The 25666-nt window shown below is 54.5% G+C and overlaps 1 protein-coding gene across 1 annotated transcript in view; it reads left to right on the forward strand.

Moving 5' to 3' along the window:
- Positions 1-298: 298 nt before the first annotated feature.
- SCARB1 (scavenger receptor class B member 1) overlaps positions 299-25666 on the forward strand; it is a gene marked incomplete at its 3' end in the record, with an annotated part of 52675 nt that continues 27307 nt past the window's right edge. The window contains exons 1-3 of the mRNA XM_078885095.1: positions 299-395; positions 6277-6434; positions 11259-11400. Of these exons, the coding sequence (XP_078741221.1) occupies positions 330-395; positions 6277-6434; positions 11259-11400 (366 nt within the window). The remainder of the gene's footprint in view (positions 396-6276; positions 6435-11258; positions 11401-25666) is intronic.

The raw sequence follows: 25666 nt of genomic DNA on the forward strand, positions 1-25666 counted from the left end.
GTGGTGGTGGTGGTGATGGCGCTGGCAGGAGGCGTCTTCATCTGGGCTTTCGATGAGATCTTGAGGAGTCAGGTGGTGAAGGTGAGATGTGGTGGTGGTGGTGGTGGGGGTGGTGGTGGTGGTGATGGTGGGGGTGGTGGTGATGGTGGTGGTGAAGGTGGTGGTGGTGGTGGTGATGGTGATGGCAGGAGGCGTCTTCATCTGGGCTTTCGATGAGATCTTGAGGAGTCAGGTGGTGAAGGTGAGATGTGGTGGTGGTGGTGGTGGTGGTGGGGGTGGTGGTGGTGGTGGTGGTGGTGGTGAAGGTGGTGGTGGTGGTGGTGGTGGTGATGGCGCTGGCAGGAGGCGTCTTCATCTGGGCTTTCGATGAGATCTTGAGGAGTCAGGTGGTGAAGGTGAGATGTAGTGGTGGTGGTGGTGGGGGTGGTGATGGTGATGGTGGGGGTGGTGATGGTGGTGGAGGTGGTGGTGGTGATGGTGATGGTGAGATGTGGTGGTGGTGGTGGTGGTGGTGGAGGTGGTGGTGGTGGTGGTGGTGGTGGTGATGGTGAGATGTGGTGGTGGTGGTGGTGGTGGTGGGTGGTGGGGGTGGTGATGGTGGAGGTGGAGGTGATGGTGGTGGTGGTGGTGGTGGGGGTGGTGGTGGTGGTGGTGGTGGGGGTGGTGATGGTGGAGGTGGAGGTGATGGTGGTGGTGGTGGTGGTGGTGGTGGGGGTGGTGGTGGTGGTGGTGGTGGTGGGGGTGGTAATGGTGGTGGTGGTGGGGGTGGTGATGGTGGTGGTGGGGGTGGTGATGGTGGTGGTGGTGGGGGTGGTGGTGGTGGTGGTGGTGGGGGTGGTGATGGTGGAGGTGATGGTGGTGGTGGTGGTGGTGATGGTGGTGGTGTGTGTGGTGATGGTGGTGGTGGTGTGTGTGGTGATGGTGGTGATGGTGGTGATGATGGTGGTGGTGTTGGTGATGATGGTGGTGATGGTGGTGGTGGTGGTGGTGGTGGTGTGTGGTGATGGTGATGATGGTGGTGGTGTTGGTTATGGTGATGATGGTGGTGGTGATGTCTCTACCCAGCGTCTGTTCTCTAAACCACGTGTCCGTCTCTCTGTCTCATCACGACCATCATCACCACTACCATCATCACCATCACCACCACCACCATCACCACCACCACCATCACCACCCCCACCACCACCATCACCACCACCACCACCACCACCATTACCACCACCACCACCATCACCACCACCACCACCACCATCACCACCACCACCACCATCACCACCACCACCACCACCACCATCACCACCACCACCATCACCACCATCACCACCACCATCACCACCATCACCACCACCACCACCATCACCACCATCACCACCACCACCACCATCACCATCACCACCACCATCACCACCATTACCACCACCACCACCATCACCACCACCACCATCACCACCCCCACCACCACCATCACCACCACCACCACCATTACCACCACCATCATCACCACCACCACCACCATCACCATCACCACCACCATCACCACCATCACCACCATCACCATCACCACCACCATCACCACCATCACCACCACCACCACCATCACCACCATCACCACCGTGGTCTGTCCACTGCTCGATGGAGATAAATGTGGTGGTGATGTTAGGAGGTGCCCGTGACTCATCGCCCACCGATCCTCCCCTAGGTCGACTCAGCCTCAAATAGGGGGGGGGAGGGGTGGTGGTGCTGGCCATTCACCCCGCACTTGCCCCTACAGCCCTGCTAGAGGCTACACGGGGGACCTTTGTCTGTGTGTGTGTGCAACTCGCTATTAACAGCACTTGCTGTTAATAGCTTTCTGACAGCTCCACTACCACAACCACCACCACAACCACCACAACCACAACCACCACCACCTCAACCACAACCACAACCACCACAACCACAACCACCACCACCTCAACCACCACCACCACCACCACCACCACCACCACAACCACAACCACCACCACAACCAACACCACAACCACCACAACCACCACACCCACCACAACCAACACCACAACCACCACCACAACCACCACCACAACCACCACAACCACTTACCACAACCACCACAACCACCACAACCAACACCACAACCACCACAACCACCACAACCAACACCACAACCACCACCACAACCACAACCAACACCTCAACCACCACCACAACCACCACAACCACCACCTCAACCACCACCACCACATCCACCACAATCACCACCACAACCACCACCACGACCACCACAACCACCACCACAATTACCACAACCACCACGACCACCACCACCACCACCACCACCACAACCACCACCTCAACCACCACCACCACATCACCACACACATCCACTCCACCACACAATCACCACCACCACAATCACCACCAAAACCACCACAATCACCACAACCACCACGACCACAATCATCACCACACCCACCACAACCACGACAACCACAACAACCACAAACACAACCACCACCACCTAACAGCCCTTGCCCCCAACAGCCTATCAAAGGCTACCCAGAGTGCTTTGGGTGCAAATTTCATCTACGCGGGCAACCAACCGCGATGACGTCACAATGGCCCTGCGATGACGTCACGGTCAACAATGTGGTGGTGGTGTTGGGTTGGCGTCGTTTGCAGGGCCGTTGCGCAATCCCCGGACCCCCGTTGCCTAGGCGATGGCTGACTACCTCGCCTGGTACGCAGGAGGTCGTGGTTTTAATAACGGACCTTGACAATGTTGACTACCTCGCCTGGTACGCAGGAGGTCGTGGGTTCGATCCCGACCCTGATGAGATGTTGACTACCTCGCCTGGTACGCAGGAGGTCGTGGGTTCGATCCCGACCCTGATGAGATGTTGACTACCTCGCCTGGTACGCAGGAGGTCGTGGGTTCGATCCCGACCCTGATGAGATGTTGACTACCTCGCCTGGTACACAGGAGGTCGTGGGTTCGATCCCGACCCTGATGAGATGTTGACTACCTCGCCTGGTACGCAGGAGGTCGTGGGTTCGATCCCGACCCTGTGAGATGTTGACTACCTCGCCTGGTACGCAGGAGGTCGTGGGTTCGATCCCGACCCTGACGAGATGTTGACTACCTCGCCTGGTCTGCAGGAGGTCGTGGGTTCGATCCCCGACCCTGATGAGATGTTGACCACCTCGCCTGGTCTACAGGAGGTCGTGGGTTTTAATAACGGACCTTGACAATGTTGACTACCTCGCCTGGTACACAGGAGGTCGTGGGTTCGATCCCGACCCTGATGAGATGTTGACTACCTCACCTGGTATGCAGGAGGTCGTGGGTTCGATCCCCGACCCTGATGAGATGTTGACTACCTCGCCTGGTCTACAGGAGGTCGTGGGTTCGATCCCGACCCTGATGAGATGTGGACTACCTCGCCTGGTACGCAGGAGGTCGTGGGTTCGATCCCGACCCTGATGAGATGTGGACTACCTCGCCTGGTACACAGGAGGTCGTGGGTTCGATCCCGACCCTGATGAGATGTTGACTACCTCGCCTGGTACACAGGAGGTCGTGGGTTCGATCCCGACCCTGATGAGATGTTGACTACCTCGCCTGGTACGCAGGAGGTCGTGGGTTCGATCCCGACCCTGATGAGATGTGGACTACCTCGCCTGGTACACAGGAGGTCGTGGGTTCGATCCCGACCCTGATGAGATGTTGACTACCTCGCCTGGTACACAGGAGGTCGTGGGTTCGATCCCGACCCTGATGAGATGTGGACTACCTCGTCTGGTACGCAGGAGGTCGTGGGTTCGATCCCCGACCCTGTGAGATGTTGACTACCTCGCCTGGTCTACAGGAGGTCGTGGGTTTTAATAACGGACCTTGACAATGTTGACTACCTCGCCTGGTACACAGGAGGTCGTGGGTTCGATCCCGACCCTGATGAGATGTTGACTACCTCGCCTGGTACGCAGGAGGTCGTGGGTTCGATCCCGACCCTGATGAGATGTTGACTACCTCGCCTGGTATGCAGGAGGTCGTGGGTTCGATCCCCGACCCTGATGAGATGTTGACTACCGCGCCTGGTACGCAGGAGGTCGTGGGTTCGATCCCGACCCTGATGAGATGTTGACTACCTCGCCTGGTACGCAGGAGGTCGTGGGTTCGATCCCGACCCTGATGAGATGTTGACTACCTCGCCTGGTACGCAGGAGGTCGTGGGTTCGATCCCGACCCTGATGAGATGTTGACTACCTCGCCTGGTACGCAGGAGGTCGTGGGTTCGATCCCGCACCCTGTGAGATGTTGACTACCTCGCCTGGTCTACAAGAGGTCGTGGGTTCGATCCCGGAACCTGGCGATGTTGACTACCTCGCCTGGTATGCAGAATGTTTGGGATCTGGGATGGAACCCACGACCTCCTGTGTACCAGGCGAGGTAGTCAACATCTCCTGTGTGTGGGATTAAACCCACGACCTCCTGTGTACCAGGCGAGGTAGTCAACATCTCCCGTGTGTGGGATTAAACCCACGACCTCCTGTGTACCAGGCGAGGTAGTCAACATCCCCTGTGTCTGGGATTAAACCCACGACCTCCTGTGTACCAGGCGAGGTAGTCAACATCTCCCGTGTCTGGGATGGAACTCACGACCTCCTGTGTACCAGGCGAGGTAGTCAACATCCCCTGTGTCTGGGATTAAACCCACGACCTCCTGTGTACCAGGCGAGGTAGTCAACATCTGCTGTGTCTGGGATGGAACTCACGACCTCCTGTGTACCAGGCGAGGTAGTCAACATCTCCCGTGTCTGGGATTAAACCCACGACCTCCTGTGTACCAGGCGAGGTAGTCAACATCTCCCGTGTCTGGGATTAAACCCACGACCTCCTGTGTACCAGGCGAGGTAGTCAACATCTCCCGTGTCTGGGATTAAACCCACGACCTCCTGTGTACCAGGCGAGGTAGTCAACATCTCCCGTGTCTGGGATTAAACCCACGACCTCCTGTGTACCAGGCGAGGTAGTCAACATCTCCCGTGTCTGGGATTAAACCCACGACCTCCTGTGTACCAGGCGAGGTAGTCAACATCTCCCGTGTCTGCTGGCTGGAGATGGTCGGTGTGGTAATCATGTGTGAAACTCGTTCCCTCCTCACCCCTCCCCCCGCTCACACCCACACACACCACCACACACACCACCACACACCACCACACACACCACACACACCACCCACACCACCACCCTCACTACCCACACCACCCACACCACCACCACCCACACCACCACCCACCCACACCACCCACACTACCCACACCACTCCACCCACACCACCACCCACCCACACCACCACCCACACCACCACCTACACCACCACCCACACCACCACCCAACCACCCACACACACCACCCACCCACACCACCACCTACACCACACACACCACCCACACCCACACCACCACCCACACCACCACCACCCACACCACCACCCAACCACCCCACCCACACCACCACCACCACCACCCACACCACCCACCCAAACACACCACCCACCCACACCACCCACCAACCCCACCACCCACACTACCACCCACCCACCCACACCACCACCACCACCCACACCACCACCACCACCACCCCCACCACCACCACCACTACCCACACACACCACCCACACACCACCACCCCCACCACCCCCACCACCACCACCACCACCACTACCCACACACACCACCCCCACCACCACCACACACACCACCCACACCACTCCACCCACACCACCACCCTCATTACCCACACCACCCACACTACCACCACCCCACCACCCACCCACACCACCACCCACCCACACCACCCACACTACCCACACCACCACCCACACCCACACCACCACACACACCACCACCCAACCACCTCACCACCACCACCACCACCACCACTACCCCACCCACACCACCCACCCCAACACCCACCCACACCACCCACCCCACCACCCACACCACCACCCAACCACCCCACCCACACCACCCCCACCACCACCACCCAACCACCCACACACACCACCCACCCCACCCACACCACTCCACCCACACCACCACCACCCACACCACCACCTACACCACCACCCAACCACCCACACCACCACCTACACCACCACCACCACCACCCCCCACCCCACCACCACTACCCACCCACACCACCACCCCCACCACCACCACCACTACCCACACACACCACCCCCACCCCACCACCCCCACCCCACCACCCCCCAGAACGTGCAACTCCGTGAGGGTGGCTTCACGTACGACATCTGGAAGGATGTCCCCGTCGAGTTCCACATGTCCGTCTACGTGTGGGACATCACCAACCCTCGGCAGGTCGTCAGGGGAGACAAACCGAAACTCGTGCAGAGAGGTCCCTTCGTCTACAGGTGGGTGGGTGGGGTGGGTGGGTGGTGAGTGGGGTGGGTGGGGTGGGGTGGGGGTGGGTGGTGGGGTGGGGTGGGGTGGGTGGGGTGGTGTGGGTGGGGTGGGTGGGGTAATGTGAGTTGGTGGTGGTGGGGTGGGTGGGTGGGTGAGTGGGTGGTGGGGTGGGGTGGGGTGGGTGGGGTGGGGTGGGTGGTGGGTGGGGTGGTGTGGGTGGGGTGGGTGGGGTAGTGTGAGTTGGTGGTGGTGGGGTGGGTGGGTGGGTGAGTGGGTGGTGGGGTGGGGTGGGGTGGGGTGGGTGGTGGGTGGGGTGGTGTGGGTGGGGTGGGTGGGTGGGGTAGTGTGAGTTGGTGGTGGTGGGGTGGGTGGGTGGTGAGAGTGGATGAGTGGGTGGGTCGGTGAGTAGATGAGTGGGTGGGTGGGGTGGGTGGTGGGGTGGGGTGGGGTGGGTGGGGTGGGGTGGGTGGGGTGGGGTAGTGTGAGTTGGTGGTGGTGGGGTGGGTGGGTGGTGAGAGTGGGTGGGTGGGTGAGTGGATGAGTGGGTGGGTCGGTGAGTAGATGAGTGGGTGGGTGGGGTGGGTGGTGGGGTGGGGTGGGGTGGGTGGGGTGGGGTGGGTGGGGTGGGGTAGTGTGAGTTGGTGGTGGTGGGGTGGGTGGGTGGTGAGAGTGGGTGGGTGGGTGAGTGGATGAGTGGGTGGGTCGGTGAGTGGGTGGGTGGGTGAGTGGTGGGGTGGGGTGGGTGGTGGGGTGGGGTGGGGTGGGTGGGGTGGTGTGGGTGGGGTGGGTGGGGTAGTGTGGGTGGGGTGGGTGGGGTAGTGTGAGTTGGTGGTGGTGGGGTGGGTGGGTGGTGAGAGTGGATGAGTGGGTGGGTCGGTGAGTGGATGAGTGGGTGGGTCGGTGAGTAGATGAGTGGGTGGGTGGGGTGGGTGGTGGGGTGGGGTGGGTGGGGTGGGGTGGGTGGTGGTGGGGTGGGTGGGTGGTGAGAGTGGGTGGGTCGGTGAGTGGATGAGTGGGTGGGTGGGTGAGTGGATGAGTGGGTGGGTTGGTGAGTGGGTGGGTGGGTGAGTGGGTGGTGGGGTGGGGTGGGGTGGTGTGGGTGGGGTGGGTGGGGTAGTGTGAGTTGGTGGTGGTGGGGTGGGTGGGTGGTGAGAGTGGGTGGGTCGGTGAGTGGGTGGGTGGGTGAGTGGGTGGTGGGGTGGGGTGGGGTGGGTGGGGTGGGGTGGGTGGTGGGTGGGGTGTTGTGGGTGGGGTGGGTGGGGTAGTGTGAGTTGGTGGTGGTGGGGTGGGTGGGTGGTGAGAGTGGGTGGGTGGGTGAGTGGATGAGTGGGTGGGTCGGTGAGTGGGTGGGTGGGTGAGTGGGTGGTGGGGTGGGGTGGGTGGTGGGGTGGGTGGGGTGGTGTGTGTGGGGTGTGTGGGGTGGGTGGGGTGGGTGGGGTAGTGTGGGTTGGTGGTGTTGTAGGTGTAGGTTGGTGGGTTGGGTGAGGTGGTGTCGGTGGGTGGGTGGGGTGGGGTGGGTGGGTGGTGGGGTGGGCGAGTTGGTGGTGGGGTGGGCGGGTTGGTGGTGGGGTTTGAGTGGTGGTGGGTGGTGTGTTGTGGCTGGGGGTGGGTGGTGGGTGAGGTGGTGTGGATGGGGGGGGTGGGGTGGAGTGGTAGTGGGGTCGAGTAGTGGTGGTGGTGAGTGAGTGAGTGGGCAAAACAACCCCCTACCTCCTCGTGGTGCCGGACGGCAACTCTGTGGTGGTCAGTGCCGTGGGGTGGGAGGGCCAATTCCGATTGGCCTCTCCCCCTCATGGCGTCTGTGGCCACCACAGCGGCCAAATGGGGGCTCTGGACGGGTGCGTGGGGCTGGTAACCCCTCCACCTTCAATGAATTACCACTAAACTACAAGTTTTTAAAAATGTATTAAGCTTGTGCCGGAGGCCCCGGGGGGACATGCGTCTGTGGCGTCTCCTGGCCAAACCCCAATTGGCGGAGCCAGGAGATTGAATCTTCACCCTCGGGGCTCCTCCAGAAACAACGAAAAGCCACTTCGTGTGGCCACGTGGAATGTCCGAACGCTCGCTGCGGAGGAGGAGAGGCTGCCACTCCTCTGTCGGGAGCTGGACCGGTACCGCCTGGACCTCTGCGGCATTCGGGAGGTCCGGTGGGACCGACTCCGACTCCTGCCACCATGAGGGGTGGACAGTGTTTTTTCTCGGGGCATAACAACAGTCTGGACCACTGGACGAGTTCCGCAGGATTGGAAGGATGGCGATCAACATCCCATTGTGTCTGTACCAGATACAAATCTGGTACAGATACAATGGGAGGCTGATCAGCCTCCTGCCAGCGGGCGTTCGACACTTCACGTGGCAGCCTCAAGGTGCACATGGCCTGGCACAAGCGTCGTGGTGACGTCACCGCCACTTAGTGGCGAATGGCGGTTGTTGTTGAGTCTCTGTGTGTGTGTGAGTCTGTGTGTGTGTCTGTGTGTGTGTGAGTCTCTGTGTGTGTGTGTGTCTCTGTGTGTGTGTCTCTGTGTGTGTGTGTCTGCGTGTGTGTGTCTCTGTGTGTGTGTGTCTCTCTGTGTGTGTGTGTCTGTGTGTGTGTGTCTGTGTGTGTGTGAGTCTCTGTGTGTGTGTGTGTCTCTGTGTGTGTGAGTGAGTCTCTGTGTGTGTGTGTGAGTCTCTGTGTGTGTGTCTCTGTGTGTGTGTCTCTCTGTGTGTGTGTGTCTCTGTGTGAGTGAGTCTCTGTGTGTGTGAGTGAGTATGTGTGTGTGTGTGAGTCTCTGTGTGTGAGTGTGAGTCTCTGTGTGTGAGTCTCTGTGTGTGTGTGTGTCTCTGTGTGTGTGTGTGTCTGTGTGTGTGTGTCTCTCTGTGTGTGTGTGTGTCTCTGTGTGTGTGTGTCTCTGTGTGAGTGAGTCTCTGTGTGTGTGAGTCTCTGTGTGTGTCTGTGTGTGTGTGTGTGTCTCTGTGTGTGTCTGTGTGTGTGTGTCTCTGTGTGTGTGTGAGTCTCTGTGTGTGTGTCTCTGTGTGAGTGAGTGAGTCTGTGTGTGTGTGTGTGTGAGTCTCTGTGTGTGTGAGTGAGTCTGTGTGTGTGTGTGTGTGAGTCTCTGTGTGTGAGTGTGAGTCTCTGTGTGTGAGTCTCTGTGTGTGAGTCTCTGTGTGTGTGTGTGTGTCTCTGTGTGTGTGTCTGTGTGTGTCTCTGTGTGTGTGTGAGTCTCTGTGTGTGTGTCTCTGTGTGTGTGAGTCTCTGTGTGTGTGAGTCTCTGTGTGTGTGTCTCTGTGTGTGTGTGTGAGTCTCTCTCTCTCTCTGTGTGTGTGTCTCTGTGTGTGTGTCTCTGTGTGTGTGTGAGTGTCTGTGTGTGAGTCTCTGTGTGTGAGTCTCTGTGTGTGTGTCTGTGTGTGTGTGTCTCTGTGTGTGTGTGAGTCTCTGTGTGTGTGTGTCTGTGTGTGTGTGTCTCTGTGTGTGTGTGAGTCTCTGGAGCGTGCCACTAAGAGGTGGGGCCTTACCATCAGCCCCACCAAAACTAAGCACCTGCCTGGGTATTTTGTACCATCGGGCACTCCGCCCCCACAACTCCCAATCGGTGATGGGGCAGTTGTGGAGAGAGTGGAGAGTTTCCCATACCTGGGCAGTGTGCTCATGACCGGCTCCAGTTTATCAGCAGAGGTCTCACTCCGAATCAGTCGAGCGGCAATATCTTTTCATCGGTTGCGTAACGCTGTGTGGAAGCTACCTGGTCTGTCGCTCTGCACGAAGCTTCAGGTCTTCTCGGCCACGGTCATTCCCTCCCTTCTCTATGCTTGCGAAACGTGGACCCCCCTAGTGGAGCATCTTCGCCGGTTGGAAACATTTAGGCTGGCCTGCCTACGATCCATCCTGGGTTTAACCAGGCTGGATTGTGTGAGGAGCTCACAAGTCCTTGAAAGATCTGGGCAAAGTCCCATCAGTGAGCTCCTCCGGCAGGCAAGGCTGCGTTGGCTGGGTCATGTAGCCCGCATGCCCAGCCACCGCATGCCTAAACAGCTTTTGTTCGGCCGGATCGAGGGGGCTAAACGGGCGCGGCACGGGCTAGAGAAGAGATGGAGTGATGTGGTACAGGAGGACGTGGAGCTGAGTGGACTTGCCGATGACTGGTACCAGCGGTGTCAAGATCGGCCTCAGTGGAGGAGGCTCGTGAAGGACGCTACTGGGCAGTTGGAGGCAGTCGCCCTCCAACAACAACGGAGGGCGGAGGAGCGACGCTCACAACAACGAGCGGAGCGCCGGGTGGCTAAAGCACAGCAAGTTGGCACAGTAGGGGGCACAGGTGGTGCATCAGCCAGTCATCTCGGTCATCTCGGTCAGTCGACCCGTGGCACCTGGGTCTGCCCCGTGACCTCCTGCCAGCGGGCGTTCGACACTTCACGTGGCCTCAAGGTGCACATGGCCTGGCACAAGCGTCGTGGTGACGTCACCGCCACTTAGTGGCGAATGGCGGTTGTTGTTGTTGTTGTGTGTCTGTGTGTGTGTGTGTCTCTGTGTGTGTGTGTCTGTGTGTGTGAGTCTCTGTGTGTGTGAGTCTCTGTGTGTGTGTGTCTCTGTGTGTGTGTGTCTGTGTGTGTGTGAGTCTCTGTGTGTGTGTGTGTCTCTGTGTGTGTGAGTGAGTCTCTGTGTGTGTGTGTCTGTGTGTGTGTGAGTTGTTGTTTTTGTTGTTGTGACCAGGGTGAGTGTCTGGTGTATTGTCGCTGATACAACATTGTGGTGTGGAAAGTGTGGGTGGAGTGGGTGGCATCATCATCATCATCAGCATCTCCCCTCCCCCCCCCCACTAACCCACCCCCCCACCAATTCCCACCCACTTCAGGGAATACCGCAAGAAGGCCAACATCACCTTCAACGAAAACGGAACCGTCAGTTACCGCGAATACCGTCACTACCGCTTCAGCCGCGAGCGGTCCGTTGCCTCGGACGACTTCGTGTTCACCACCATCAATGTCCCCGTGCTGGTACCCACCCACCCACCAAACACCCACCCACCCACCAAACACACCCACACACACACCAAACACACCCACACACACCAAACACACCCACACACCAAACACACCCACACGCCAAACACACCCACACACCAAACACACACCCACACACCAAACACACACCCACCCACCAAACACACACCCACACACCAAACCCACCCACACACCAAACACCCACCCACCCACCAAACACACCCACACACCAAACACACCCATACACCAAACACACCCACACACCAAACACCCACCCACCAAACACCCACCCACCCACCAAACACACCCACACACCAAACACACCCACACACCAAACACCCACCCACACACCAAACACCCACCCACACACCAAACACACACCCACACACCAAACACACACCCACCCACCAAACACCCACCCACCAAACACCCACCCACCAAACACCCACCCACCCACCAAACACCCACCCACCAAACACCCACCCACCCACCAAACACCCACCCACCCACCAAACACCCACCCACCAAACACCCACCCACCCACCAAACACCCACCCACCAAACACCCACCCACCCACCAAACACCCACCCACCCACCAAACATCCACCCACCCACCAAACACACCCACACACCAAACACACCCACACACCAAACACCAATCCATCCAACACTCCCACCCACACACACCACCCACCCACCACACCCACCACACCCACCCACCACACCCACCACACCCACCCACCCACCCACCACACCCACCCACACCCACCCACCACACCCACCCACACCCACCCACCACACCCACCCACCACACCCACCACACCCACCCACCACACCCACCCACCAAACACACCCACCCACCAAACACACCCACACACCAAACACCAATCCATTCACCACACCCACCCACCCACCCACCACACCCACCCACCCACACCCACCCACCCACACCCACCCACCCACCCACCACACCACACCCACCCACACCCACCCACCAAACACCCACCCACCCACCAAACACCCACCCACCCACCAAACACCCTCCCACCCACCAAACACCCACCCACCAAACACCCACCCACCAAACACACCCACACACCAAACACACCCACACACCAAACACCAATCCATCCACCACACCCACCCACCACACCCACCCACCAAACCCACACCCACACCCACCCACCACACCCACCCACCCACCCACCACACCCACCCACACCCACCCACACACACCCACCCACCACACCCACCACACCCACCCACCCACCCACCACACCCACCCACACCCACCCACCACACCCACCCACACCCACCCACCACACCCATACACCCACCCACCACACCCACCACACCCACCCACCCACCCACCACACCCACCCACACCCACCCACCACACCCACCCACACCCACCCACCCACCCACCACACCCACCCACACCCACCCACCACACCCACCCACCACACCCACCCACACCCACCCACCACACCCACCCACCACACCCATCCACCCACCACACACACACCCAGGTAGCCTCTAACAGACTGTAGGGGCAAGTGCTGTTAGCGAGTAGCACCTATGAAGGCTACCGGCACTGTGGCACACGAGGGGGGGGGTGGCTAGAACCACGCCCGGCCGCCTTTGTCTCCCCAGTGGCGATGTTTACTACACCACCACCGCTACACCAGGTACTCATTTGAGGCTGAGTCGAGCTAGGGGAGGCCCGGGACCGGTTCAAATAATCGTCGCCGGTGGTTTTGGCTGTGAGCGGGGAATCAAACCCAGGTCGCCGGGTTCGTAGCGGAGTGAAGTTGTGCCCGCTGCACTACCGCTAGCCACCCACCCACTCACAACACCCACCCACCCACACCCACCCACACACACACACCAACACCCACCCACAACAACACCCACACCAACACCCCACCCACCCCAAAGGGGAAACCCACGGCCGCCTCCACCCACCAGCGCCATACATCAACCCGGCCCTCGAATGGATTAATCGGTACCCACTGGGGTGGCGATTGCTACCGACGATTTTATTGAAGCTGTTGATGTCGCGATGGTGATTCTCTATGATAGCAACTGTTCCATGGTAGCTTCGGTACCAACCGGGGTGGCAATTGCTATCGACGATTTGATAAAAGACTTTGATATCTCGGTTGTAATTCTCTATGATAGCAACTGTTCCATGGTAGCTTCGGTACCAAACGGGGTGGCGATTGCTACCGACGATTTGATGGAAGCCGTTGATGTCGCGGTTGTGATTCTCTATGATAGCAACGCGTCCGTGGTAGCTTGATCTATGTGGTGGAGGGTGGGTGGAATATCCTTGAGCGTCAGTGCCCAAACGGTCGGTAATCGGTACCAGACGGGGTGGCGATTGCTATCAACGATTTTATAGAAGCCGTTGATGTCGCGGTTGTGATTCTCTATGATAGCGACGGGTCCGTAGTAGCTTCGGTACCAGACGGGGTGGCAATTGCTATCGACGATTTAATGGAAGCTGTTGATGTCGCGGTTGTGATGAACTATGATAACAACGGTTCAGTGGTAGCTTCGGTACCAGACGGGGTGGCGATTGCTACCGACGATTTGATAGAAGCCGTTGATGTTGCGGTTGTGATTCTCTATGATAGCAACGGGTCCGTAGTAGCTTGGTCTATGTGGTGGAGGGTGGGTGGAATGTCCTTGAGCGTCAGTACCCAAACGGTCGGTAATCGGTACCAGACGGGGTGGCGATTGCTATCAACGATTTGATAGAAGCCGTTGACGTCGCGGTTGTGATGAACTATGATAGCAACGGGTCCGTGGTAGCTTGGTTTGTGTGGTGGAGGGTGCAGGGTTGGTGTAATGTCCTTGAGCGTCAGCGCCCAAACGGTCGGTAATCGGTACCAGACGGGGTGGCGATTGCTATCAACGATTTTATGGAAGCTGTTGATGTCTAGACGAGGAAAATGTGAGCGATCAAGGGCTTCGTGGTAGTTTTGTTTATGGCGGTGTGTGGGTGCGGGGGGCGGTGGATGGTACCGTAGTCTCGGTTTGCCCTTGTGAGCCCCAAATAAATGGTACCCAAGGGGGGTGGCAGATGCTATCAATGATTTCGTGGAAGGGTTCGATGCCTCCATCGCGACTGCGTGCGCTAGCAAGGTCTACGTGGTAGCTTTGTTCAGGTGGGGTTGGAGGGGCCGAAATGAAGATCGTGATGTGTCTAGGCAGCAGGCGAGGGCAACCGGTACCAGCCGAGGTGGCAAAAGGCTACATCACGTGACCTCCTTTGCCAGTACCAAAATATACTAATAGGTTTCGATTTAAGGCTTTAATCGAAACCTATTAGTACATCTTCTTGGTTCTTTCGGTAAAGTCGTCGCGTAGAAGGGAAGTAATGAAATGATAAAAATAAAACATAATGAAATAATTCTCACCTAAAGGTTTGCCATGTTTAGCTATTAAGTAATAAAATAATAAAAATTAAACGTAAAATAATTCTCACAAAGGTTTGCAAACCTTTTAGTTAAACATGGCAAGCCTTTAAGTGAGAATTATTTTATTATGTTTTATTTTTATTATTTTATTACTTCCCTTCTACGTGACTTTACCGAAAGAACCAAGAAGCGATACTAATAGGGGTTTTCCCCTTTTTGTCTGTCAACAAAACTGACACCTTTTGCAAGTCAAATGCAAACAAAAAACACAACTCTGATCATTTATGCGTTGTCCTTGAAACTGATTGGTCCACACCAGAGACAGCTTACTTTAGAGCCTAGTCTCATCAGGGTGTTCGACCAGATGACGCCAAAAGGCACACTCAGTTTCAACAACAACGCATACATTACACTGGTCAACAAATAAAAAAAAACATGTTTTTCTGGCCTGGACTTTTGCAGCTGTTTTAAACTAATTTCAGGGTGCCGATTCCAAATCTGATCTCAGATTTGCTCTATCGCATCTCATTTTTAAATCTTTTATATTAAGTTCGCTTGCTTGCTTGCTTAGGACCGTGCAAATCTTTCGGTCGTTTTTTAACCCACTTCCCGTGATCCAATCGAGCTGACATTTTGCACACAGACTCGTTGTGCGTGACAATTAATGTTCGCGAAATTTTTTTTTCCAAAATGTTACACTTTTTAGGATCAAATATTATATCTAATTACCAATTGCTTAATGGTGCAATGCAATCATCTGACCCATAGGTGGCAGCCATCTCAAGCCAGAGGACGAGAGGACTCTAGCCGCCACGCATATAAAGGATTTATAGTGAACAAAAACTTAGTTTTTACGGGTTATACTTATTATGCTATCGGCATATCCCATTTTCATTGATTTTACCCGACATTAATTCTGTCACTTATGATTGCAAGTTGTTGCGAGTCAGTGACTTGCTTTAGTGTTAAAATATGGCGCTGTGTTTTTAGGATAGTGCGTTTATAATATCATCATTTTATGTAGATATCCACATTTATTCACAATTTTTCTTCCGCAGTTTAGATTGAAAATGCAACAATATTTGATATCTCGAAAACCTGATGTGATAGACAAAAACTGATGCCAGATTTGGAATCAGCGCCCGCCAAAATTACCTTATGCCAGAACAAGTGTGTTGAGCAGTGTTATCAGAGTATTGTTTTTTTGTTTGCATTTGACTGAAAGTGTCGTGGTCAGTGTGAACATGGTTTCTCGCAAAAGGTGTCAGTTTTGTTGTCAGAAAAAAAAACCCCTATTAGTTGGCAAAAGGCTGTCAATGATTTGGTATAAAGAGTTCGCTGTCTGGATTGTGAAACTGTGGCCGATAGCAAAGAGGCTCAAGTGGTAGCTTTGAATGGAGAAAGCTGATGAAAGGCGACTGTGTTTTTGACATCGTTGGCACTTGAATGGTACGTTGCTGGTACCCGACTGTGTTGGCACAGGCTATCAATGATCGTGTGGAAAGAGTTCATGTCTGCATTGCGAAACTGCGCGATAGCAAGCGTTATGTAGTAGCGTTCGATTGCGAAATATTATTAAATGATACTGTGGCAGTTATATCGTTGACCCTTGCTTGAATAACACTTGTCAACACACTTTTCTGGCATAAGGTATTCCAACGGTTTCAATGTAATTTTGTGGGGTGCTGATTCCAAATCTGGCATCAGTTTTTGTCTATCACATCAGGTTTTTGAGATATCGAATATTGCATTTTCAATAAAAACTGCGGAAGAAAAATGTTGAATAAATGTGGATATCTACATAAAATGATGATATTATAAACACACTATCCTAAAAATACAGCGCCATATTTTAACACTAAAGCAAGTCACTGACTCGCAACAACTTGCAATCATAAGTGACAGAGTTAATTTCGGGTAAAATCAATGAAAATGGGGTATGCCGATGGCATAAAAATGAGATGCGACAGAGCAAATCTGAGATCAGATTTGGAATCGGCACCCTGAAATTAGTCTAAAACAGCTGCAAAAGTCCAGGCCAGAAAAACATGCTTTTTTTTGTTGACCAGTGTAATCGTGAGCAAAAAACATATATCGTAGGTACCAATCAATTGTGGTGGCAAAAGCTATCAATGATTTTGTGGAGCGAGTTGATGTCTAGATTGTGAAAATGTATGATAGCAATAACTGCGTGGTAGCTTTCAATGTAAAAATGTAATTAAAGGGTAGCATGGTGTTTAATTGTTAGTCATTGAATCCTTAAAGCCCCCCCCAAAAAAAATGCGTTGTTGGTACCAGCTGTGGTGGCAAAAGCTATCAATGATTTTACGGAAAGAGTTGATGTCTAGATTGTGAAAATGTATGATAGCAGTAACTCCGTTGTAGCTTTCCATAGGGAAATGCAGTTAAAGAGTGCCGTGTTATTTAAAATATTGTTGGCCATCGTATTGCCCCCCCCCCCCCACACAAAACTAAATGCCTCGTTGGTACCAGCCGTGGTGGCAGAAGCTATCAATGATTTAGTGGAGCTAATTGATGTCTAGATCGTGAAAATGTATGATAGCAATAGCTGCGTGGTAGCTTTCCATAGGGAAATGCAGTTTAAGGGTGCCGTGTTATTTAAAATATTGTTGGCCATTGTATTGCCCCCCCCCCCCCCACAAAACTAAATGCTTCGTTGGTACCAGCCGCGGTGGCAGAAGCTATCAATGATTTAGTGGAGCTAATTGATGTCTAGATCGTGAAAATGTATGATAGCAATAGCTGCGTGGTAGCTTTCCATAGGGAAATGCAGTTAAAGGGTGCCGTGTTATTTAAAATATTGTTGGCCATTGTATTGCCCCCCCCCCCCACAAAACTAAATGCTTCGTTGGTACCAGCCGCGGTGGCAGAAGCTATCAATGATTTTGTGGAGCGAGTTGATGTCTAGTTCGTGAAAATCCACGGCGGGTCGCGATGCCTGGTAGCCATCCGCGGGATAAACGCACGACCCCACAAACCCAGGGGGGGAGTGTGCAAGTGAGTGAGCAATTTTTTTTTGGGGGGGGGGGGGGGCGGGAGGAGTGGTGGCGCAGCAGTTAGCGCTGACGCTACGAACCCGGCGACCCCGAGTTCGATTCCCGCTCACGGCCAACACCACCGGTGACGATTATCCGATCCGGTCCTGGGCCTCCCCTAGGTCGACTCAGCCTCAAATGAGTACCTGGTGTAGCGGTGTAGTGTAGTAAACATCGCCACTGGGAAGACAAAGGCGGCCGGGCGTGGTGCTGGCAACCCACCCCCTCGTGTGCTACAGTGCCGGTAGCCTTCATAGGTGCTGCTCGCTAACGGCACTTGCCCCTACAGTCTGCTAGAGGCTACACGGGGGGTCTTTGTCTTTGTGTGTGTGTGTGTCTTTGTGTGTCTGTGTGTGTGTCTGTGTGTGTGAGTGAGTTAGTGTGAGTGTGTGAGTGAGTGTGTGTGAGTGTCTGTGTGTCTGTGTCTCTGTGTGTCTCTGTGGGTGTGTGTGTCTCTGTGTGTCTCTGTGTGTCTGTGTCTCTGTGTGTCTCTGTGGGTGTGTGTGTCTCTGTGTGTCTCTGTGTGTGTGAGTGTCTGAGTGAGTGTGTGTGAGTGTGTATGTGTGTGTGAGTGAGTTCGTGTGTGTGTGAGTGTCTGTGTGAATGTTTGTGAGTATCTGTATGTGTGTATCTGTGTGTGTGTCTGTGTGTGTGAGTCTGTGTGAGTGTCTGTGTGAGTGAGTCTGTGTGAGTGTCTGTGTGAGTGTGTCTGTGTGTGTGTCTGTGTGTGTGAGTGTGTGTGAGTGAGTTTGTGTGAGTGTGTGTGAGTGTCTGTGTGGGTGTGAGTGTCTGTGTGTGTGTGTGAGTTAGTGTGAGTTTGTGTGAGTTTGTGTGAGTTTGTGTGAGTGTGTGTGAGTGTGTGTGTGTCTGTGTGTGTGAGTGTTTGTGTGTGTGAGTGTTTGTGTCTGTGTGAGTGAGTGTGTGTGAGTGTGTGTGTGTCTGTGTGTGTGAGTGTTTGTGTGTGTGAGTGTTTGTGTCTGTGTGAGTGAGTGTGTGTGAGTGTGTGTGTGTCTGTGTGTGTGAGTGTTTGTGTGTGTGAGTGTTTGTGTCTGTGTGAGTGAGTGTGTGTGAGTGTCTGTGTGAGTGTCTGTGTGAATGAGTTAGTGTGAGTGAGTGTGTGTGAGTGAGTTTGTGTGAGTGTGTGTGAGTGTCTGTGTGTGTGTGAGTGTCTGCGTGTGTGTGTGAGTTAGTGTGAGTTTGTGTGAGTGTGTGTGAGTGTGTGTGTGTCTGTGTGTGTCTGTGTGAGTGTGTATGAGTGTGTGTGTCTGTGTGTCTCTGTGTGAGTGAGTGTGTGTGTGAGTGTGTGTGAGTGTGTGTGTCTGTGTGTCTCTGTGTGTGTGTGAGTGAGTGTGTGTGAGTTAGTGTGTGTGAGTGTGTGTGAGTGTGTATGTGTCTCTGTGTGTGTGAGTGAGTGTGTGTGTGAGTGAGTGTGTGTGAGTGTGTCTGTGTGTCTCTGTGTGTGTGAGTGTCTGTGTGAGTGTCTCTGTGTGTGTCTGTGTGAGTGAGTGTGTGTGTGAGTGAGTGTGTGTGTGTATGAGTGTGTGTGTGTGAGTTAGTGTGAGTGTGTGTGAGAGTGAGTTAGTGTGAGTGTGTGTGTGTGTCTGTGTGTTTCTATGTGTGTGTGAGTGTCTGTGTGTGTGAGTGTCTGTGTGTGAGTGTCTGTGTGTGTCTGTGTGAGTGTCTGTGTGAGTGAGTGTGTGTGAGTGAGTGTGTGTGAGTGAGTGTGTGTGAGTGAGTGAGTTAGTGTGAGTTTGTGTGAGTGTCTGTGTGAGTGAGTGTGTGTGAGTGTGTGTGAGAGTTAGTGTGAGTGTCTCTGTGTGTGTCTGTGTGAGTGTCTCTGTGTGTGTCTGTGTGAGTGAGTGTGTGTGAGTGAGTGTGTGTGAGTGAGTGTGTGTGAGTGTGTATGTGTCTCTGTGTGTGTGAGTGAGTTAGTATGAGTGTGTCTGTGTGTCTCTGTGTGTGTGAGTGAGTGTGTGTGAGTGTCTGTGTGAGTGTCTCTGTGTGTGTCTGTGTGAGTGAGTGTGTGTGAGTTAGTGTGTGTGAGTGTCTGTGTGTGAGTGTCTGTGCGTGTCTGTGTGAGTGAGTGTGTGTGAGTTAGTGTGAGTGAGTGTGTGTGAGTGTCTGTGTGTGTCTGTGTGAGTGTCTCTGTGTGTGTCTGTGTGAGTGAGTGTGTGTGAGTGAGTGTGTGTGAGTGAGTGTGTGTGAGTGAGTGTGTGTGAGTGTGTATGTGTCTCTGTGTGTGTGAGTGAGTTAGTATGAGTGTGTCTGTGTGTCTCTGTGTGTGTGAGTGAGTGTGTGTGAGTGTCTGTGTGAGTGTCTCTGTGTGTGTCTGTGTGAGTGAGTGTGTGTGTGAGTGAGTGTGAGTGTGTATGAGTGTGTGTGTGTGAGTTAGTGTGAGTGTGTGTGTGAGTGAGTTAGTGTGAGTGTGTGTGTGTGTCTGTGTGTGTGTGAGTGTGTGTGAGTGAGTTTGTGTGAGTGTGTGTGAGTGTCTGTGTGTGTGTGAGTGTCTGCGTGTGTGTGTGTGAGTTAGTGTGAGTTGGTGTGAGTTTGTGTGAGTGTGTGTGTGTCTGTGTGAGTGAATTAGTGTGAGTGTGTATGAGTGTGTGTGTCTGTGTGTCTCTGTGTGTGTGTGAGTGAGTGTGTGTGAGTTAGTGTGAGTGAGTGTGTGTGAGTGTCTCTGTGTGTGTCTGTGTGAGTGAGTGTGTGTGTGTATGAGTGTGTGTGTGTGAGTGTGTGTGTGTGTGTCTGTGTGAGTGAGTGTGTGTGTGAGTGAGTGTGAGTGTGTATGAGTGTGTGTGTGTGAGTGTCTCTGTGTGTGTCTGTGTGAGTGAGTGTGTGTGTGAGTGAGTGTGAGTGTGTATGAGTGTGTGTGTGTGAGTTAGTGTGAGTGTGTGTGTGTGTCTGTGTGTCTCTATGTGTGTGTGAGTGTCTGTGTGTGTGAGTGTCTGTGTGAGTGAGTGTGTGGGAGTGTCTGTGTGAGTGTGTGTGAGTGTCTGTGTGAGTGAGTTAGTGTGAGTGTGTGTGTCTGTGTGTGTGAGAGTGTGTGTGAGTGTGTGTGTGCTTGTCTGTGTGTGTGTGAGTGAGTGAGTTAGTGTGAGTGTGTGTGAGTGTCTGTGTGTGTCTGTGTGAGTGTCTCTGTGTGTGTCTGTGTGAGTGAGTTAGTATGAGTGTGTCTGTGTGTCTCTGTGTGTGTGAGTGTCTGTGTGAGTGTCTCTGTGTGTGTCTGTGTGAGTGAGTGTGTGTGTGAGTGAGTGTGTGAGTGAGTGTGTGTGTGTGAGTGTGTGTGTGAGTGTAAATTGCAGCGCCAGACCTGTCACCATCATTAGGGACAAGAACAGTAATCCGATCTCCGCCTTCCCAGGAACAGGTTTGGACATTTGCTGAGCATATCTGTGAGGTCCTGGGGGAGGGGAAATCCTTCAGCCTGGAAAACAACGTGGGACAAAGTGGGGGGATGACCCTGCTGAGGTTACGGTGCCTCGAATATTGACAGAAGAAGTCAGCCCCTGCGAGTGGCTGGCTGAGGTGCCATCTGTTGAGGAAGTACTGAAGGCGATCCAGAGTCTGAGACCAGGAAAGGCACCGGGCAGAGATGATCTCCCAAGCGAAATGCTGAGGGAGGGTGGCGTTTGTGCACAGACTGCCCTACGTGACATAACATTCACCCACCCACACTCACCCACACACTCACCCACCCACACTCACCCACCCACACTCACCCACCCACACTCACCCACACACTCACCTACCCACACTCACTCACTCACACACACTCACTCACTCGCCGACTCACACACTCACCCCTTCACACACTCACCCACACACTCACCCACCCACACACCCACCCACTCACCCACCCACATTCACCCACACACACACTCACCTACCCAAACTCACCCACCCACACACTCACCCACACACTCGCCGACCCTGCTGAGGTTACGGTGCCTCGAATATTGACAGAAGAAGTCACCCCCTGTGAGTGGCTGGCTGAGGTGCCATCTGTTGAGGAAGTACTGAGGGCGATCCAGAGTCTGAGACCAGGAAAGGCACCAGGCAGAGATGATCTCCCAAGCGAAATGCTGAGGGAGGGTGGCGTTTGTGCACAGACTGCCCTACATGACATAACACTCACCCACCCACACTCACCCACACACTCACCCACCCACACTCACCCACTCACACACACTCACTCACTCGCCGACTCACACACTCACCCCTTCACACACTCACCCACACACTCACCCACCCACACACCCACCCACTCACCCACCCACATTCACCCACACACACACTCACCTACCCAAACTCACCCACCCACACACTCACCCACACACTCGCCGACCCTGCTGAGGTTACGGTGCCTCGAATATTGACAGAAGAAGTCAGCCCCTGTGAGTGGCTGGCTGAGGTGCCATCTGTTGAGGAAGTACTGAAGGCGATCCAGAGTCTGAGACCAGGAAAGGCACCGGGCAGAGATGATTTCCCAAACGAAATGCTGAGGGAGGGTGGCGTTTGGGCGTAGACTCCACTACATGTCATCATATCAACAGTCTGGACCACTGGACGGGTTCCGCAGGATTGAAAAGGATGCCCAGGGGCATCTCACTCCACTGTTTAATGGGAAAGGTGCTGGCAAGGATTATTAAACATCGCCTTGCTAGGCACGCTGAGGAGAGGCTTGCGGAGCCCCAATGCGGTTTCAGGAAAGGGCGGTCCTGCACAGATGCCATGTTTTCTGACCGTCTGCTACAGCAGAGGTGTAGGGAATTCCAACAAGACCTACATCTCTGCTTTGTTGACCTGGTCAAGGCCTATGATACCATCAGTAGGCCTGGGCTCTGGGTTGTTCTTCGTGCTTTCGGAGTCCCTGACCCTCTGCTCACGATCATTAAGGACCTTCATGATGGTGAGCGGGCCCGGGTCAAACTACGTGGCCGGGAGTCGGAGCCATTCCCTGTTCACCTTGGGGTGCGACAGGGATGTCCTCTGGCTCCCACATTATTTAACATCTATTTCGACCGCGTAGTTCGTGAAGCCTTCAATAGCTGTACCGGGGGAATTACCATTTGGTACAGATACAATGGGAGGCTGATCGATGCCCAGGTGCAGTCAAGGGATGGCTCCCTATTGCTCAACCACGTTACGTATGCCGATAATCTGGTAATTGCTGCTCACTCAGAGGAGGAGGAGTTGGAGGTGCTGTTGCTGAACCTGGAGCTTGCCACTAAGAGGTGGGGCCTTACCATCAGCCCCACCAAAACTAAGCGCCTGCCTGGGTATTTTGTACCATCGGACACTCCACCCCCACAACTCCCAATCGGTGATGGGGCAGTTGTGGAGAGAGTGGAGAGTTTCCCATACCTGGGCAGTGTGCTCATGACCGGCTCCGGTTTGACAGCAGACGTCTCGCTCAGAATCAGTCGAGCGGCAATATCTTTTCATCGGTTGCGTAACGCTGCTGTGTGGAAGCTACCTGGTCTGTCGCTTTGCATGCAGCTTCGGGTCTTCTCGGCCACGGTCATTCCCTCCCTTCTCTACGCTTGCGAAACGTGGACCCCCCTAATGGAACATGTTCGCCGATTAGAAACATTTAGGCTGGCCTGCCTACGATCCATCCTGGGTTTAACCTGCAGGCTGGATTGTGTGAGGAGCTCACAAATCCTTGAAAGATCTGGGCAAAGTCCCATCAGATAGCTCCTCCGTCAGGCAAGGCTGCGTTGGCTGGGTCATGTAGCCCGCATGCCCAGCCACCGCATGTCTAAACAGCTTTTGTTCGGCCGGATAGCGGGGGCTAAACGGGCGCGGTACGGGCTAGAGAAGAGATGGAGTGATGTGGTACAGGAGGACGTGGAGCTGAGTGGACTTGCCGATGACTGGTACCAGCGGTGTCAAGATCGGCCTCAGTGGAGGAGGCTCGTGAAGGACGCTACTGGGCAGTTGGAGGCAGTCGCCCTCCAGCAACAACGGAGGGCGGAGGAGCGACGCTCACAACAACGAGCGGAGCGCCGGGTGGCTAAAGCACAGCGAGTTGGCACAGTAGGGGGCACAGGTGGTGCATCAGCCAGTCATCTCAGTCATCTCGGTCAGTCGACCCGTGGCACCTGCTGGGTCTGCCCCGTGACCTCCTGCCAGCGGGCGTTCGACACTTCACGTGGCCTCAAGGTGCACATGGCCTGGCACAAGCGTCGTAGTGACGTCACCGTTACTTAGTGGCGAATGGCGGTTGTTGTTGTGTGTGTATGAGTCTCTGTGTGCTAGTCTCTCTGTGTGTGTGTGTGTGAGTGAGTCTCTGTGTGTTTGAGTCTCTGTGTGTGTGTGTGAGTCTCTGTGTGTGTATGGGTCTCTCTGTGTGTGTGAGTCTCTGTGTGTGTGTGTGTGAGTGAGTCTCTGTGTGTGTATGGGTCTCTCTGTGTGTGTGAGTCTCTGTGTGTGTGTGTGTGAGTGAGTCTCTGTGTGTTTGAGTCTCTGTGTGTGTGTGAGTGAGTCTCTGTGTGTGTATGGGTCTCTCTGTGTGTATGAGTCTCTGTGTGTGTGTGTGTGAGTGAGTCTCTGTGTGTTTGAGTCTCTGTGTGTGTGTGAGTCTCTGTGTGTGTGTGTGTGTGAGTGAGTCTCTGTGTGTGTATGGGTCTCTCTGTGTGTATGAGTCTCTGTGTGTGTGTGTGTGAGTGAGTCTCTGTGTGTTTGAGTCTCTGTGTGTGTGTGTGTGTGAGTGAGTCTCTGTGTGTGTGTGTGTGAGTCTCTGTGTGTGTGTGTGTGTGAGTGAGTCTCTGTGTGTGTGTGAGTGAGTCTCTGTGTGTGTATGGGTCTCTCTGTGTGTTTGAGTCTCTGTGTGTGTGTGTGAGTGAGTCTCTGTGTGTGTATGGGTCTCTCTGTGTGTATGAGTCTCTGTGTGTGTGTGTGAGTGAGTCTCTGTGTGTTTGAGTCTCTGTGTGTGTGTGTGTGTGAGTGAGTCTCTGTGTGTGTGTGTGTGAGTCTCTGTGTGTGTGTGTGTGTGAGTGAGTCTCTGTGTGTGTGTGTGTGAGTCTCTGTGTGTGTGTGTGTGTGAGTGAGTCTCTGTGTGTGTGTGTGTGAGTCTCTGTGTGTGTGTGTGTGTGAGTGAGTCTCTGTGTGTGTGTGAGTGAGTCTCTGTGTGTGTGAGTCTCTGTGTGTGTGTGTGTGTGAGTGAGTCTCTGTGTGTGTGTGTGTGAGTCTCTGTGTGTGTGTGTGTGTGAGTGAGTCTCTGTGTGTGTGTGTGTGAGTCTCTGTGTGTGTGTGTGTGTGAGTGAGTCTCTGTGTGTGTGTGTGTGAGTCTCTGTGTGTGTGTGTGTGTGAGTGAGTCTCTGTGTGTGTGTGAGTGAGTCTCTGTGTGTGTATGGGTCTCTCTGTGTGTTTGAGTCTCTGTGTGTGTGTGTGTGTGAGTGAGTCTCTGTGTGTTTGAGTCTCTGTGTGTGTGTGTGTGTGTTTGAGTCTCTGTGTGTGTGTGAGTCTCTGTGTGTGTGTGAGTCTCTGTGTGTGTGAGTGAGCCTTTGTGTGTGTGTGAGTGAGTCTCTGTGTGTGTGTGTGTGAGTCTCTGTGTGTGTGTGTGTGTGAGTGAGTCTCTGTGTGTGTGTGTGTGAGTCTCTGTGTGTGTGTGTGTGTGAGTGAGTCTCTGTGTGTGTGTGAGTGAGTCTCTGTGTGTGTATGGGTCTCTCTGTGTGTTTGAGTCTCTGTGTGTGTGTGTGTGTGAGTGAGTCTCTGTGTGTTTGAGTCTCTGTGTGTGTGTGTGTGTGTTTGAGTCTCTGTGTGTGTGTGTGTGA

This window comes from Lampetra fluviatilis, unplaced genomic scaffold, assembly GCF_964198595.1.
Source record: "Lampetra fluviatilis unplaced genomic scaffold, kcLamFluv1.1 SCAFFOLD_382, whole genome shotgun sequence".
Classification (NCBI taxonomy): domain Eukaryota; kingdom Metazoa; phylum Chordata; class Hyperoartia; order Petromyzontiformes; family Petromyzontidae; genus Lampetra; species Lampetra fluviatilis.